The sequence below is a fragment of the Patiria miniata genome, unplaced genomic scaffold (genome assembly GCF_015706575.1).
Source record: "Patiria miniata isolate m_02_andy unplaced genomic scaffold, ASM1570657v1 HiC_scaffold_1, whole genome shotgun sequence".
Classification (NCBI taxonomy): domain Eukaryota; kingdom Metazoa; phylum Echinodermata; class Asteroidea; order Valvatida; family Asterinidae; genus Patiria; species Patiria miniata.
The window spans coordinates 5,979,439-5,994,620 of NW_024037047.1; the positions used below are offsets into that span (position 1 = coordinate 5,979,439).

At 40.9% G+C, this 15,182-nt stretch overlaps 1 protein-coding gene across 1 annotated transcript; it reads left to right on the plus strand.

Moving 5' to 3' along the window:
* The first annotated feature begins 10,471 nt into the window (after positions 1–10,471).
* On the plus strand, positions 10,472–14,674 carry LOC119718824. The gene is made up of 5 exons (XM_038188278.1): positions 10,472–11,443; positions 11,789–11,995; positions 12,919–13,116; positions 13,334–13,388; positions 13,953–14,674. The coding sequence occupies exons 1-5, from the start codon at positions 10,793–10,795 to the stop codon at positions 14,240–14,242; spliced, it is 1,401 nt and encodes a 466-aa protein (XP_038044206.1). The 5' UTR covers positions 10,472–10,792; the 3' UTR covers positions 14,243–14,674.
* The last annotated feature ends 508 nt before the right edge of the window (positions 14,675–15,182 follow it).

A 15,182-nucleotide genomic window follows, 5' to 3' on the forward strand; every position in this document is an offset into this window, starting at 1 on the left:
ACAGTTGGAAGTTGAAACAGCGGTGGAATGGAATTGTTGCGAAGAGACAGCAGCAGTCACTTTGATTCAAATAGGGCGATGTCGGGTCTTTGGAATGGGGTCAAGGACCATCTTGTTGCTAAGTGAGGCGATATTGTGGCTCACAAGGGCTAGAGCAGGGTTGAAACTTTATCTCCAGCCTCCACTGTGGAAAAACTTCGACAGTTTCGCATTGTGCAGGCATGCAACTGTAAACTCACCAAAAAAGAGGAAATTCCTAAATTCAGAAGACTTTGTACAGTGATTTTCAATTTTGAATGGCAGAAATGAGAATAAAAAAAAGGAAATCAGCTGATCAGAGGAAAACTTGCATGCCTGATTGTGAATAAGGCTCAGTTGACTTGCTTCGGCCAGCGATTCAAAAGCGTCGACGTCTGTGCTGGAATGATAACCAATGATGCTGCTGTGGCTATTAAATCCCGATAATTATGCGTGGCTTTGGCTGTTTTGTGGATTGTGGCGGTGGCATTAGGATGGAAGACCTGGAGGTGCTTAAATCACCTTCGCTCTGAAGTGGCTCGCATCAAACGCACCATGAAGAAGTGGGGATTTTCCTCAATCGACAAACACCCTGTGTGAGTGCGGTACTGCAGAGGACACTTTACAACATTTCATATTTAAATGCCAGGCACTAAAGGGTTGGTCATATTTTGGCCCTAATAGGGGAGACGATTTCCCCCCTTTCAACTTTTTCCGCGATACTCTTGAAAAGTTATTTATTTCGCGGCCTGAGCTGTCCTGACTTTTTAGCCTCGAGTCTTGCACATCTTTTGATACCAAAAACATAAAATTCGAACCACAGGTTGCCGCGCAGCGAAATATTTTCGGCGCTACCCTCCGTCAAAACTGAATTTCCCCATATACGTAGTGTACACATTTGAATTACCATACGTGCTTATGAATGATTAATTAGCCGTAATTCCAAAACCCTTTGATCCATAGTCATGAAATTTCTTGGGTTTGTTCATGTTAAGTTGTTCTATGCATGTACCGAGTTTCATAATTTTTCGTCACTCGATGGCCGAGGTCATGGGGGGGGGGGGGCGGAATCTGCGTGAGATGGTCAAAACAACCCGGCCCTTTTCGGGCAAAAGTGACATTTTCCCATGTTTTCTTCAGGAAAACCCATAAATACATTAATAATAACATTTATTATAATGGATAAACTCTCAACCAAATACAATATGTGCTCACTTGCCTCGCAAATCTTCGCAAACCCTTCCAAAAGGCAAATTTTAGGTGAAAATGACCCATGAACTTTGACCTCAGGTCAAGGTCACTAAAGGTCAATGAAAAAAATGGCAACATCAATTTTCTTGTTCTCAGGACTCATAAGATTACATTTATAATGGTTGCCATAAATTAACATGAAATGCCAACGGAAGTACATTGGCCCCCCCACTATATAGCTTTGGTGAAGACTTTGTAACTCGTGTTGTTCGGCTCGGTCACAATGACGGGGCGCCCCTCTGAAAAGTGGAGCTTATTATGATTGGCAGCCGTCTTTTGTCATTCAAATTTCAACGACGACCCGGCTTTGACCTGTACAAGCCTGAACAGGCGAGCTTGCACTTGGATCAGACAATGGTGGAATATTTTTTAGATCGCGCAGCACAATCAGTTGTGCCAGCTATGTGTAAGTTATTTTTGGCGACGCATACTTCAGCCCCGACTGAATTAAGGATACGGAGCTTTAATAAAGTCAGTAAGTCGGCTCGCTAGAAATGAATTTAATTTCATTCTGAGTAATTTCGATTTTTTTTTCTCCTCTCGCAATATTGGTATAAGTTTTATTTTGTTATACTTAAAAACTACTTTTTTTTGTCTTTGCGGGTGTCGTAAAATGATCAGCGCACTCTCAATTGAATTTTTTTTTTCAAGTCAGGTTTTGAAACGCATATACAGATCGTACGAATTTGTATGATCGGCGGTTAAAGGGTATTTTGGCACATTTTTTCATCATGAACGTTATGTTTCACGCAATAGCAATACGTTGTGGAGTGTTTTTGTGAGGATAATGCTGTAATATTTAACTATTCAAAGTCTGAAAGAAACAAATCTTCCAAAAAAAACACACATTCTTTTCACTCAAGAGAGCCGCACTTGTTGGATGTCTATGTACCTGGCCTCCATGTGAAGCAGTGCTGACGGCATGGTCCGTGTTGCTGCGTTGTGCGACGCGGGATCGGAACTGTATTTTGTCCGTGTGTCACGGCGGACCGTCTGACCTCGTGCGGTGAATCGGAAAAGAAAATCATGACTTTTTCATAACAAGAGATACAAATCTGATTCAAAAACCAAATTGGTGTTTATTTTACAAGGGTTCCAATGATGTATTAAACGTTTTTGTGCAGTTTCGAAAATTGAATAGAATTATCATAAAATTAAAATAATTTGACACTAAAAATGACTGAATGTTTCACTGGGTTTTGCCATTTTTGTTATATTTCCAAAACGCAAGCTCGTATGAAAATGATTTAAAATCTGTTTATTTTGACGTGTCATACTATTTCAAAAAAATCAACGAGTCCAATCTGCAGATACTGAGATAGCTTTGCACGTGACGTTTAGCGGCCACAACGACGGTAATTGCATAGAGCGCGCACATTGGGACGGGAAGAGGGGCGCTGGGCTTGGAGTCTCATGTTCTGCCGGCGGGCCATTCACACTACTAGCTCTGCTGGGCCCCACGCCTGTACGAGGGGCCTCCCGTGCAGTCCGTGCACCGTATCCCGCCCGGTGAAACCCGTTGGGTCAGTTTACGCTAGCTATAGCGCCACGGCCACGCCACGCGGTGCTCGGTACGCTCATCACCGCCCGGTCTCGATCCGGTTGGTATCGGCCGGTCATGTACCGCGGCGTGTCCGCTAAAATAATGTTTACAATTATGTTATACTGTTTTTTTTTCATGACATTTTTACACACATACTAATTATTTGAAGACGGTTAGCGAGTTTGCAAAGTGCCGAGTTGGCAGGTGCCGATGTTGGCTAGGTCATTATATAGTGCGGCCGAGGTGACCGACAATCAATTCAGCACGACCATATTTTTTTCTCTCGAGCTCATGCGCAATGGATATATATGGAAACAATGTTTTTTTAATATTATTATTAGGCTGTGCCTATAGCCATATCATAATAATGTAAAGAACCACGTTCCGTTGTTTGTAATGACACAACAGACATCGAGTTGGACAACGGATTAGTTGTGGCCCGGATTGAGTGTTTCGTAGCCCCTAGGCACCAGTGTTCCATTAAGCCCTGCTCCACTCTAGAGGCAACGGCAGCAAATTCATGTTAACGCTATTAAAGTACAAATCACTATACAAATCAAGCCAGGCCAAACCGGTGTAGGTCCTAGCTCTGAAAGCCTGCTGGCACCTGCAAGAGCTCAATTGCCTCTCAAAAGTGTGGGGTGGTACATACAAGTCACGTGTATCTAGATCAGAACTTATGCGAGTGCGAAGCCTAAACGGCGTGGGGTTCGGGGCCCGCTGAAGGGCCACGAAAAGAAATGGATTCTAGACGTTCTGTGGTGCGATCTGAGGCCATTTCTGACTACTGGCAAAGTTTTAGCAAAAGATCATCATTTAAACATTATTTTCGAGTTTGGAGTCATTGAATCAGCTATTCTGAGCCATATAGAATCAAATGTAGGCTACATTTTTTTTTATTTAGGGACGAAAATAGTGTGGGGGTGGGGGAGACGAAATGTCCCCCGTTCCCCACCGATCAACGCCTATGGTTGGCACCGTGCTTAGCACGACATACTTAGTACGTATTTTTTTAAACGTAGACCCTATACGCCTGCATGCTGTACAGCGTGAATTTGTGAAATTGAAAATTCTGAGAGAGACTCTAAAACTTAAAAAAAAAATGTTTCCTGCTCCTGGCCTAACACAAAGAATACTCAAAGAAATTAGACTGGGAAGCCTGGAAAAAATGTAACATTTAAAGGATAGGCCTATGCAAAATTTTGCATTTTAATGTTATTTTTGAAAGGGATGGATTATTGAATTACAAATTTTACAGCAAAACTGGATGGTTTTTGTAACAATATTGTCATGATGTTGTCTTCATTGATGCTGGAAAAATGTTGTTCTTTTAAGGGGGTCCCTTTTTATATTCTATGGTTCTCATTTCTGACCGACCCTTTTTGGCTCCCGACCATGGGGGAAAAAACATTTTTATGCGGCCGACTCTGTCTAGAATTTCTAACCAGGAAAAAAAGAGAATAACGAAGGATAATCTGTCCAAATCCGTGGGAAAAACTCCGAAGTAAATATTTTACACATGCGTGCATTCACAACGGTACTGCGCGGTACGGATTGAGCTGAAGTACCGTGCCAGCGCCACGCTGTGTGTGAGCACTACATTTACGGTGTTCCGCTACCCTGTTGCACGCTGGGTGCAGACCGGCGAATCGACTCCATAGACCTCATCAGCGATAATTATGCGAACTTCCGAAAATTATTGAAAATACTCACAACTCTCCAAGGTGTTTGAGACACCCATTAAATGAAAGCTTATTTCATAATCTGTCATTTTCTGTTCAATTTGTGTTCGATTATTTAATGACTTTTGGGAGAAAATTCCATCCAAAGATGGTCACCCCGAAAAGTAATCCTGTCGCCCTTCGCCATTTTGAAAAATGATGCCTGCGCTCCATCCATTGCGAATTAGAGCAATTTTAGGACCCAATTTCATGCGCATTTTACAGAAATACGAGATTACACTCCTGTGCACGGCTTCTACCCATCTTTTATTTATTTATTTATTTATTTATTTATTTATTTATTTTTTTTTTTTATAAACCTTCAAGTTCATGGCCTCCAAAATTATCTAATAGCAAAGAATTGGAGGGCATGCAAATTGTTATTTGGCCCGCGTGGGGAATTCTGGATCCATTCACAGGTACACACCCCACTGTTGGGGACGAGTGCTGCATGCCGGGGAAGGGGGGATGTAAATTTAACTTGTTTATGTCCTTACATCACTTTATTTGTCATCGACCTGTATGCTTAGTGGAGCTACAGGTAAAGTAATACACAACCTTTTTTAAGTTACAAAACCAAAACAAAGTGAGGTGGTTGTTAATCTAAAATCTCCAATCCATCCACCTCTCATCATTGCGCAAACGTGTTACAGGTTGTGCACAGTACAGATGACTGGATGGACAATCAGGGTTATTGAAACAACTGGAATTATCTGTTGATCATTTTGATCACGAGAGTAGGTGTTCACCGTGGCGGCGTTGACAGTAAAAACCTTCATATAAGCTGCATGGCGCAGATAAAGTCACGTACAGGGTGTCCCCAGAAATGTCCCTCTCAAAAACAAAAGATTAAATGAAATGTGAAATTTCTACTTTTCTTACATTGTGAAGCATATTAATTGGACTATTTTCTGTTAAATTTCCATCGGATTCGGTTCACCGGTTTTCCAATTAAAAGCTATTATGTGCTAAATAAAGTACTATTTTGCTCCATTTTAACTTTAACATTTAGAATAAACTGGGTTTTTGATTACATTAATAAACTAAACGGGAGGAATAGCATGGTTGACACTTATTATTGTTGACAAAGGCTATTTGTTATGTAATGTCGTCTTTAATTATAGCAAAGAGTTTCTCAAACACCTGTTTAACAGTTCAAATTGATTCAGGTAATTCAGGCAGGAGTGGGCCTGAGAAAACAGAAACACACTGTGTACACTCTCAATGTAAACGCTCCATTCAACTTGAAATGGAGCAAAATAGACTGGTGTTACATCATGGCCTTTGGTTCAAAACCACGAAACAGAATCCAACAAAAAAATTCATACAAGAAAGAAAAATGTTTGGGATCATCAATTTTATAATTGAATTTGAGATTTTTTTTCATAAGTTAATTCTGATACGCCCTCCTGTGAGAGGGGGGTGGGCATTTTTGGGACACCCTGCAGTAGAGTTATAATCCACCAGAGCTGGATCCAAGATGTATATGAAGAAATAAAATTAATCTCATTACAGGTATTTAAAGAATAATATTGTTCAAGCAACCTGTGTGTTGTTGCTGCGTGTTCAATAGTCGGGAAGAATTTCTGTAGACTGGGAGTTCATTGAGGCAGGTTTTTCTACGTGTTTACAAAAATACGTTTCAATGATGACAACATTTGTTTGTCTTTATATTTGACAGGCTTGTTTAAACAGTCATGGCAAACTACTAGCCCACATTTCAATCAAGTACGACATGTATTTAAGGAAATATTGTTCAAGCAACGTGTGTGTTGTTTCTGTGTGTTCAATAGTCGGGAAGAAGTTCTGTAAAATTGGACTTCATTTATGCACGTTTAGCAAAAATTAATTTCAATGAGGACAACATTCGTTTTTCTTTATAGGCTTGTTTTACCAGTCGTTAGCAATCACTAGCCCACAAGTACATTTCAATCCAGTAGGACAGGTATTTAATGAATTATTGTTCACGCAAACCGTGTATTTTTTCTGCGTGTTCAATAGTCAGGAAGAATTTCTGCAGACTGTAAGTTCATTTGGGCAGGTTTTTCTACGGGATGACAAACGTTAATTTCTAAGGACGACGTCATCATGTTTGTCTTGATATTTTATGGGCTTTACCAGTCATGACCAATCATTAGCCGACATTTGAATCGAGTACGACATGTTTTTAATGAATTATCGATCAAGCAACGTGTATGTTTTTTTTTTTCTTGGCCTTCTTGGCCTAGATATCAAGGTGTTATCATTTTTCACATAATGTCCAATTCATTTTTGTGAGGGTAACTGTGCTATTAAATAACTTTGTGAATTTGAAGCTCATCAAAAATAACATTTTGGCGTATTAACGATTTATGCAACTAAGGCCTATTTCAACTTAAAATCAGCTTGGTAACTATTATTTTCGGATTCAGCACCCCGAAATTAGGTAAAACAGCTATGTTACCAACTTCTACTAAAAATGCCTCTTCTTGCCCTAAATGAGCCTTTTTTTGTAATTATCGCCTAGACTATCCACCCAACGGAGATGCTGGGGGTTGCATAATTTTATTTAGCATGTTGTGCATTCAACATCGAGCAACCAACCCTCCTTAAAGGCCAAAAACAAATTGAGAACCATGGAATTAAAAGGGACGACCTAAGTTGTTCCCTGTCCTTACTTCGGACGGGCTAAGTAATTTATAAGACGTTGGAGAATCGTTAGGTCAGGGAACCATCTGGCTTGAACCCGTTTGCAAACAGAATGTTGACTAACTAAATTTGGTAAATAGAGCGAGGGGGCAGTCATTTGAAAAAAGTCATTATTTTCAACGATGGTTAGCCGATTTCACGGGATGCTTGAGTCTGTTATTCATTTACAGTCAAGTAGGGTTTTCATAGTAATTTGGTATATTTTTTTATGTTTCAAATGCTGTAAGTTACTTTAAAACGTAAGAAAATATAGACACATTTTGGAAGGACCGACGGACATATTTTTCAAGTTATTCTTCTTTTCTTTCCACATGCAATACGGAACTTAAATCTTTGTTATTTTGATACATCTTGATACATGTATAAGTTTCGGTACAACTTCGTTGACTGTACCTGCTTATTTTGTGTATTAAAGATTATGTTGACTGTGTTCATTCAAAGGTGTAGAAATAGTCTGTGACGTTTGTTGGGCTTGGCCTGGTAGAATTTGTGGTTGCAGCGGTCTTTGTTATTCAAATGTTTACCTTTTGTTACAGTCTGTTGCATTTGGATCAGACAGAGGTGGACGGGTTGGTTTTTTATTTATTTTTTTGATCGAGCACACAGGTTTGATCTGGTACACGATATCCTGTGGAGACGTATACCTACACAATAGGGAACAAAATATTGTATACGTCTCCACAGATCAGTTTCTATATGTAAAAACGTCTCCACAAGGTTATCACCAAATATATAGATATGTGGATTTTACTCAAAATCTAGGAATTTCCAAGGTGTGCTGATTTGTTGCAAATTGAAGTATTTTATGTGAGGGATATTACGTTCGAATTTCAGCCCAGGAAATGAATTTTTGGTTAAAATAGGAGCATTTTGAAAGTAAACTTTCAAACTCGCAAACGTTGGTTCACGAGAACAACTCCCCGAAGAAATGACTCCACAAGCCAAACAAATTCCAGAATGTTTGTATGTATAGTAGTGTGGAGATCAGACACTGTGTACGGTACGTGTGTAAAGCCACACTAGTGACGCTACAGACGTCTCATATCATCTATCTGTGCACATAATTTTGTGCAACCCCGCGTCATCCAATGGTGCTGGCTCTTGAACTTGTGGCTTCATATAAACCAGATGTTCGGCCAGTGCTGTGGATTGGTCAATAGCTTCCAGGTTTCGCCTTATACAACATCGGGTTACCGAAGTTACGATAAAAGACGACCATTGAATGGTCAGAATCTGCAGGTTATGATTCAGTGTTGTTTCTCATAATCTGCACGCATAATCATAGACGCTTTGCCCTCTAAAAAATAAATATAAAAAATACTCAATTTCATGTCACCTTACGGATTGTTGAAATAATTTAATATAGCTCTATGGATATAATTATTATAAAAGACATAACTTGAAAATAGAGTATGTGAATATTAATAACGTACGTGAAATTTTGTGCTACTCAATAACATGAACTTTATGCATATTTTGGAAAAAAAATTGCAACCTGATGCCACTTCCGCGAATGTGTACAAAGTCCATGGAGAGTCAAGACAATTTTCTGAGTATTTCCTAACAAAATTGGATGTTCCTCAGTCCCAGATTCATGTCTTATCATCATTTTTGCATGAATGAACTTCATTTAGATGATATATGAAAAACAAAATGGCGTCAGGTTGCCACATCTTTCCATCATTTTTTTTAAATGGAGCGAGCCACTTTTTTTGTATTTTCTTTTTGGTCTAATTCGAACACTTTCTTTGTGACTGACCCTGCATTCCCTAATTTCTTTACAATGGACTATGCCAGCTAACAGAAAATCAAATATGGTTTGACTTAACTTAAGTTATTTTTAGGTAGTGGCGTATATTTATACCCCCACCCCAATATTTTAAAAGACTGCCCTTTTACGTTCAAGTGCCCTTTTTCGCAAGTGTTTACCCCCCCCCCCCCAAATAATTTAAAAGAGTGGCCGTTTTTAAACAAGTAACCCCCCCCCTTCTTCTTCTTCTTCTTTTTTTTTTAAAAACAAGTGCCCTTTTTGCAAACCTCTGAGGCATCCCGCATTGCTTCGGCCGAGGAGAGTCGCCGTCACCGTCATGTTTCCGCTCCATTGGCCAAGACCTCTGCTGATCCCAAACTTGTGTGTGAAAGGTGTGGGCGTGTCTGCCGTGCCCGTATAGGCCTGCTGTCAAATTAGAAAGCTGTCTGCGACACTGAGGACGTCATTGTCGTCGATGAACGACTGGCTGCAATCATGATGCTTACTATTTTACCGTATACTTATTTTGTGTTTAGCAATATTTGTGTATAAAAAACTTTCCTTTTTTTTGTTTTACAGGAACGACAATTCTACTGAGTCGAGAAAAGCTGAATCATGGGGCGTCGTGGGTTATCTGTTTGTAATCTCCTTTGCCGAGCCTCGGTTTTGCTTCTGATGTTGCTTCCAATATTCCTGACTGAAGGTTTCGATGTCGATGTCAACTCTTCGGGAGAGAAAAAGGCGGCTGGTCAAATCTTGACCTACGCAAATGTTAGTGAGGTGGGTCACAACGAAGCAGCTCAACGAGGGAACACCGTAGGTAGAATTGAGGACCAATGGAGCGGCACACGTTCGAGCAGCCGAGATCGACGGGCAGGTGGGGGAGAAAGCGAGGATGACGTGAAGTTCTGCCCTCTTACGAGCCGTCTAGAGGAACAGGATCTTCCTAATCATATTTGCGATGATGGCGAGAAGGTTCCCACCTGGAGCCTAAGTCATGATTCGAAATGTGATATCAACCAAAAGGGCGAGTACAGGTTGGTGAGATTCCTAGTTTCCTTACAGTTGAATTAGATTTTTTTTTTTTATATTTGTCGAACAATTAGATTGTTGATAGAGAAATTGTTGTGGTTGGGAATTCAGGGGCCGGCTTAGTTCAGGCCTGTTTTGTGGTCCTTGATTAATATCATTTAAAGCTAATAAATTCACTATAGGCCTACTCGCTTTTTCGTCCATGTCACAGATTCTATAATTGTGAAAAACCGCATGGTGGTCCACCTGGTCCTGGGAAGTGGATAGCCGTCATTGTACTACTAGTACTGATTATTCTTTGTCTGAGCTGCTTCATTGTCATGAGGTAATTACTGCAATCCTCTGTTCTGTAAACTCTCACGTCATAAAATTCAGAAACAAGTTGTCAATCCGACGCATACATATAACTACATGTGTTAAAACCTATTGAAGTTCTCGAATTTGTATTCTAAATACGTTGTACGTATCTTGTCTTTACCATTTCAAAGAAAGAGAAGGGGATCTCTGAACGTGCACAGATGGGAGGAAGAGCAACACAGGAGTGGCACTCCGTCGCCTAGAGCCTACCGGCATAGAGAACCATCTGTGCCCTCTGTTAGTTATACATTGGACAAAGGAGCCACCATAGAACGTGGCGAATGTCCTAGAGGAGCTGAGATTTACAGTTCTAATTCTAGCGCAGATAACTCCGAGCAAGGCGTCCAAACAGTCTCTCTTCCTTTGGTAGAGGACTTGGACTCCACCAATTCTATCCAGGTCCTCCGCGGAAAAGATCCATTCTGGCTGGTTATGATGGGCCAGTTTGGTCCAGAGGGAGGCATCCTGTCCTGCGAGGATTCTGATGTCATCGTAGAAATTCCCCCGGGTGCTATTCCTCCTGATCGCCGAGACCAGCTCATTATAGCAAGGATTTGTTTGTGCCCAGACTCCATCGGACCCAAGCTGACAGATCCCGACTCCTTGTGGCTCAGTCCACTCGTCGACCTCGAATCTCCTGGTCTGGACAGATTCGATAAAAATGTCCTCATCAAGATTCCGCACCGAGCTCGAGTGCAGCCCGGCTGGACCTTCAGTGTACATACTGATGACACCAAGTGCAACGGGCAGACCGATAACACTCCTTCCACCGTTGACCTTGTTCCTGAGGCTACTACGTTTCTTCACGGTAAAGACACCGATACCCAGGCAATGTGGAATTGTGTGGAGCAGAAATGGCATTTTCGCACGGAAGAAAAGGCTTCAAACGATGTGACCAGGTTAACTTTTTCGGTCGATGAGAAATACGTCATTATCTCCACTTCTCACTTCTCCCAGTATGTCTGCTCAGGGTGCAGTAAAACACATCCTCTAAACCTGGAAGCTGTGGTGTACTGGCAACACTACAAGGTCGAAGGTCTCCATCAGATGTATCTCAATGTCTACATCATTGACACAATTAAGGTATAGTTTTATGTAAAATTTCTTTTTTTTTTCGATTGAATAATGAAACTGGCGTTTACTCAGGTTTTGTGGTCACAGCATCTCAATTCCACAAACCATAAGGACAACCAAACATATAATTAATGTTCATGATAGTCAACCTCAGTCGAGGGTAGTGCCCGAGGATTGTTGAGGTTTTCATTTTTGAAGGTTTAGACAATTTTACGACCAAACTATTGCAAACACATTGTGTGTATATATCTCCTGAGAACCGTTCGAATGGAGATTTTTACCAAAATTTAATGGCGTTAATATTCGAGACATTTTAAAGATTATCTGTTGTGTTCATGCGTTGTGCACGAATAGGATACACGCAAAGCCAGCGTCGAAAGCAACGAGAGATCAAGCAAACTGGCAGGCGCCAAAAGTGGCATGACGGGATACTACCCACTCAGTTTGGAATATACGTCTGGTGAGGCTTCCTCGTTCACAATCTACGTAGACGAGGAGTGCATGGATGACGACTGGAAATGGGTTCTAAATTCTTACAAAGGAACACTCCCGGCTAAGCGAGTGAGAAGAAACACAATGGACGATTCACTTTATTTAGTTGGCCATTCCATTTAGCAAAGCAATTAACATACTGATTGACTTTTTTTGCTAGTCACAGTGGGCACTGCAAGCCTAGTGTATGCCTGGTGCCTATCTGACTGACTGACTGACCAACTGACCGACGTACCCCCTCACCCACCCACCCACACACACGACCTTACACAGGCATAGAAGTGGGGTAGGCCTTCTTCCTTTGAACATACCTTGAACATACCTTGAAGGCCTCACCTCCATCTTCATGTCATCTAGAAGAGAAGTGTGGCAGGGTTTAGGGGGCTTCATTTGCCCATTAAAAACCCCAAGTTACTTAAATTCTGCTTGAAGCAGAGAAGTATGGGCGCTTGGATGGCACTCTCAGGCAGTTTGTTCCAGCTATCCAAATAGCGTACCAAAATGTTGCAATGTTTCACACTAATTTCAAAATGCTTTGATTTTAACCAGAATTAATTTCCTGGGCTGAAATTTGGACTTAATATCCCTTTTCTAAAACTCTTCTATTCGGGACACATCAACCCACCTTGGAAATCCTTGTTTTTGAGAAAAATCCAGATATCTATTTCGTGAAAAAAACTTGTTGGGTACCAAAACGGTACCCCCGCAAGTCGGTGGGCATTCCTTGTGGGGTACCTCCCATGTTCCGGTACCCTATAAGGCAGTGTTTATACGTTCACCCAAGTGTGTATCGGGGACCTCTATTGCCCTCTTTTGTTTGTACTTTAAGTTTTTAAGGAAGACCTCCCATAATGTTTTGTACACGATTGCCAAATTGGGGACCTTCAGTAATTAGGGATATTAAATGCATAAACAAACTGCTAGGCACACCCTCAACCCTCGTCACCCACCCACCCACCCACTTACTCGTCCTTCATGTTTCTTATCCACAGGAGATGTCAGTCGAATCAGTCATTCGTGGCTGCTGTTCATCCCACCTGTCTACTCGAGAGATGTTCACCTTCGTTCCGAGGGACCTTTCCAAGCATGAGCAACTCAGCTTTTTCCAAGCGATGATCGGCATCAGGCAGCTTAAGTTACAAGATGTGGTCATGAAAATGCCAATTCTTGTAACTGCTCCCCTTACTAAGGTAAAAGACAGAGAGTTTTAATCGAGTTACTAACAAGTCAACCCAAATTCATCCCAATCTCTAGTTAAGTCAAATGATAGGGACAAAGACAATCCGTTGCCATTGCACATTAAAACGATATTTACGGTTTTATTGACGTTCTGGTCATATGAAGTTGCAACTATAATGTTGGAAAAGATATAAAGGAAATTCACAACGGCGTTTGTTTATTTTACAGGGATGTATATGTAGAGCTGCCGGAGCTTCTAACACCGATAACACCAGCAGTGAGGGTAGGTGGTATTTCTACGTTGTCCCACTAATTTTCGTTTTTCTCATTTATGCCATTGCTTACCCTATTATGTTCAAGCTTAACCCTGAAAAATATAAAAATATCATTATTTCTAGTAATTTTAAAGATTTTCACTTTGAAAGAGACTTCGAACGAGAAAAATCCGGTCCACGTGTAGTAAGTGAATAATTACATTAGACATTTCGATGTCCCTGTTTCCGTAACACCATCGTCATCAGGGATTGGGACCAGTCTTGCTCGTAAGGTGGGTCTGTTTGAGCAAAATAAATAAATAAAGAAATAAAGAAATAAACGCCTTTGGAGGGTAGAAGACTTCCAATATTGACCTTTCGCAAGAAGTAAAAAATAAATTATTGAAAAGCAAAACTTGAAAAGTTATCAATTAAATGGCTCTATTTGTTGATTCTACTGCACTGTAGCTAGTTCTCAGGGACTGCTGTTCCAAGTCCAATCCACTTCTCTGGAAATGTTACAATCTCATTGTCTTATTGAAATGTATATGGTGCCAATGGAATGTTTAATTTCTTTTTGTTTTTTTGGCAAGTCCCCATCCGTGACGAAGAAATTGACTTTGTCGCCGAGCGACTGCCCTGCAGCAAATGGCGCCCTCTCTACCGTAAACTGATGGGAAAGGGCGCCGACAACGGCATCGAAGAGATCTGGTACAGAGATCGCACCGACTCCCGAGAGCAGATCCACAGCGCCCTCGTCGGCTGGCGGAGCAGCAAAGGTCGCATGGCAACGGTCGAGAAACTCATCACAGCTCTTCAGCAAGTAGAGCTTCGAGACATTGCTGATCAGCTACAGTCGTTTTGCCCAGAGTCGCGAGAGTAAACAGACGATGTTCTCACATCCTCTGATGCATGTGTGGAAATGGAAACACATACGGTCCTTGTCCAATCCGTCTTAGCCGAGTAGTCTCTTTGAGTATTCAAGAGAGAGTTCAATCAACACCCAGTCAACGTGATTTAATAATGTAGGCCAACTCTGTAACGTCCCCAGTCAGGTTCATCAGGAATCTGAAGTAAGCTAATTGACTTAAATCAGGTCAAGAATATCGTTCATTACAAATCAAGTTCGTCTAAGCTGTAGCCAAATGGAGGCATTCAGAGATCGAATTCGACTTAATCAATCAATTTAAAACTAATGTGAAGTAATTTAGTGCGGTGTGTGCCTAAGCGTGTTCCCTGTTTTGAAGAAGCAGGTGGAAATGTGCACAGTTCTGCGCAGTCATTCGCTTGTATGATTTTATTGGACCGAGTATAGTACTGAACTAAAGATCGCTTACCAAAAAAAGTGAACCTAGAATAAGTAAGAAAATGTAGCATAATAGTCCTTGGGCTACGGGGGTCTTAGTGCACCCCCAGAACCCACCACCACCGATATTTTATAATCCTTGGCATGTCCCTAATAGGAAAAAAAGATGATAACAGTGAAAATAATAGTCTTGGACGTTAAATATGTGTACTCATTGCTTGAACGAAATTCGAAATTGTCAGACAAAAGACGAAATTAAACATCCGAAGTGCACTAAGTCAATGTTGCTGTACGAATTTGAATATTAGAATACGTACTTGAACGATGAACGTTTTAGAATAGCCGGAAACCTATATTTTGATTTTGAAGGAATTGGGTCAAGTTGAGAACTCATTTTCCCTGTTTACAATGTACATTTGGTTTTTTTTTAATAGTTTGTTTGGTTGTTTGGAAGTTGGTTTTAAAGTATGGTTCGAAGTAAGTTTTTAGTAGTTAGATTTAAGCTGAAAAAATATGC

Coding starts and splice junctions, on each gene's coding strand:
- LOC119718824 (XM_038188278.1), top strand. CDS start 10,793: ATGATGGGCCAGTTTGGTCCAGAGGGAGGCATCCTGTCCTGCGAGGAT. Junction 13,117..13,333: donor TAACTGCTCCCCTTACTAAG/GTAAAAGACAGA, acceptor TTTATTTTACAG/GGATGTATATGTAGAGCTGC. Junction 13,389..13,952: donor CGATAACACCAGCAGTGAGG/GTAGGTGGTATT, acceptor TTTTTTGGCAAG/TCCCCATCCGTGACGAAGAA.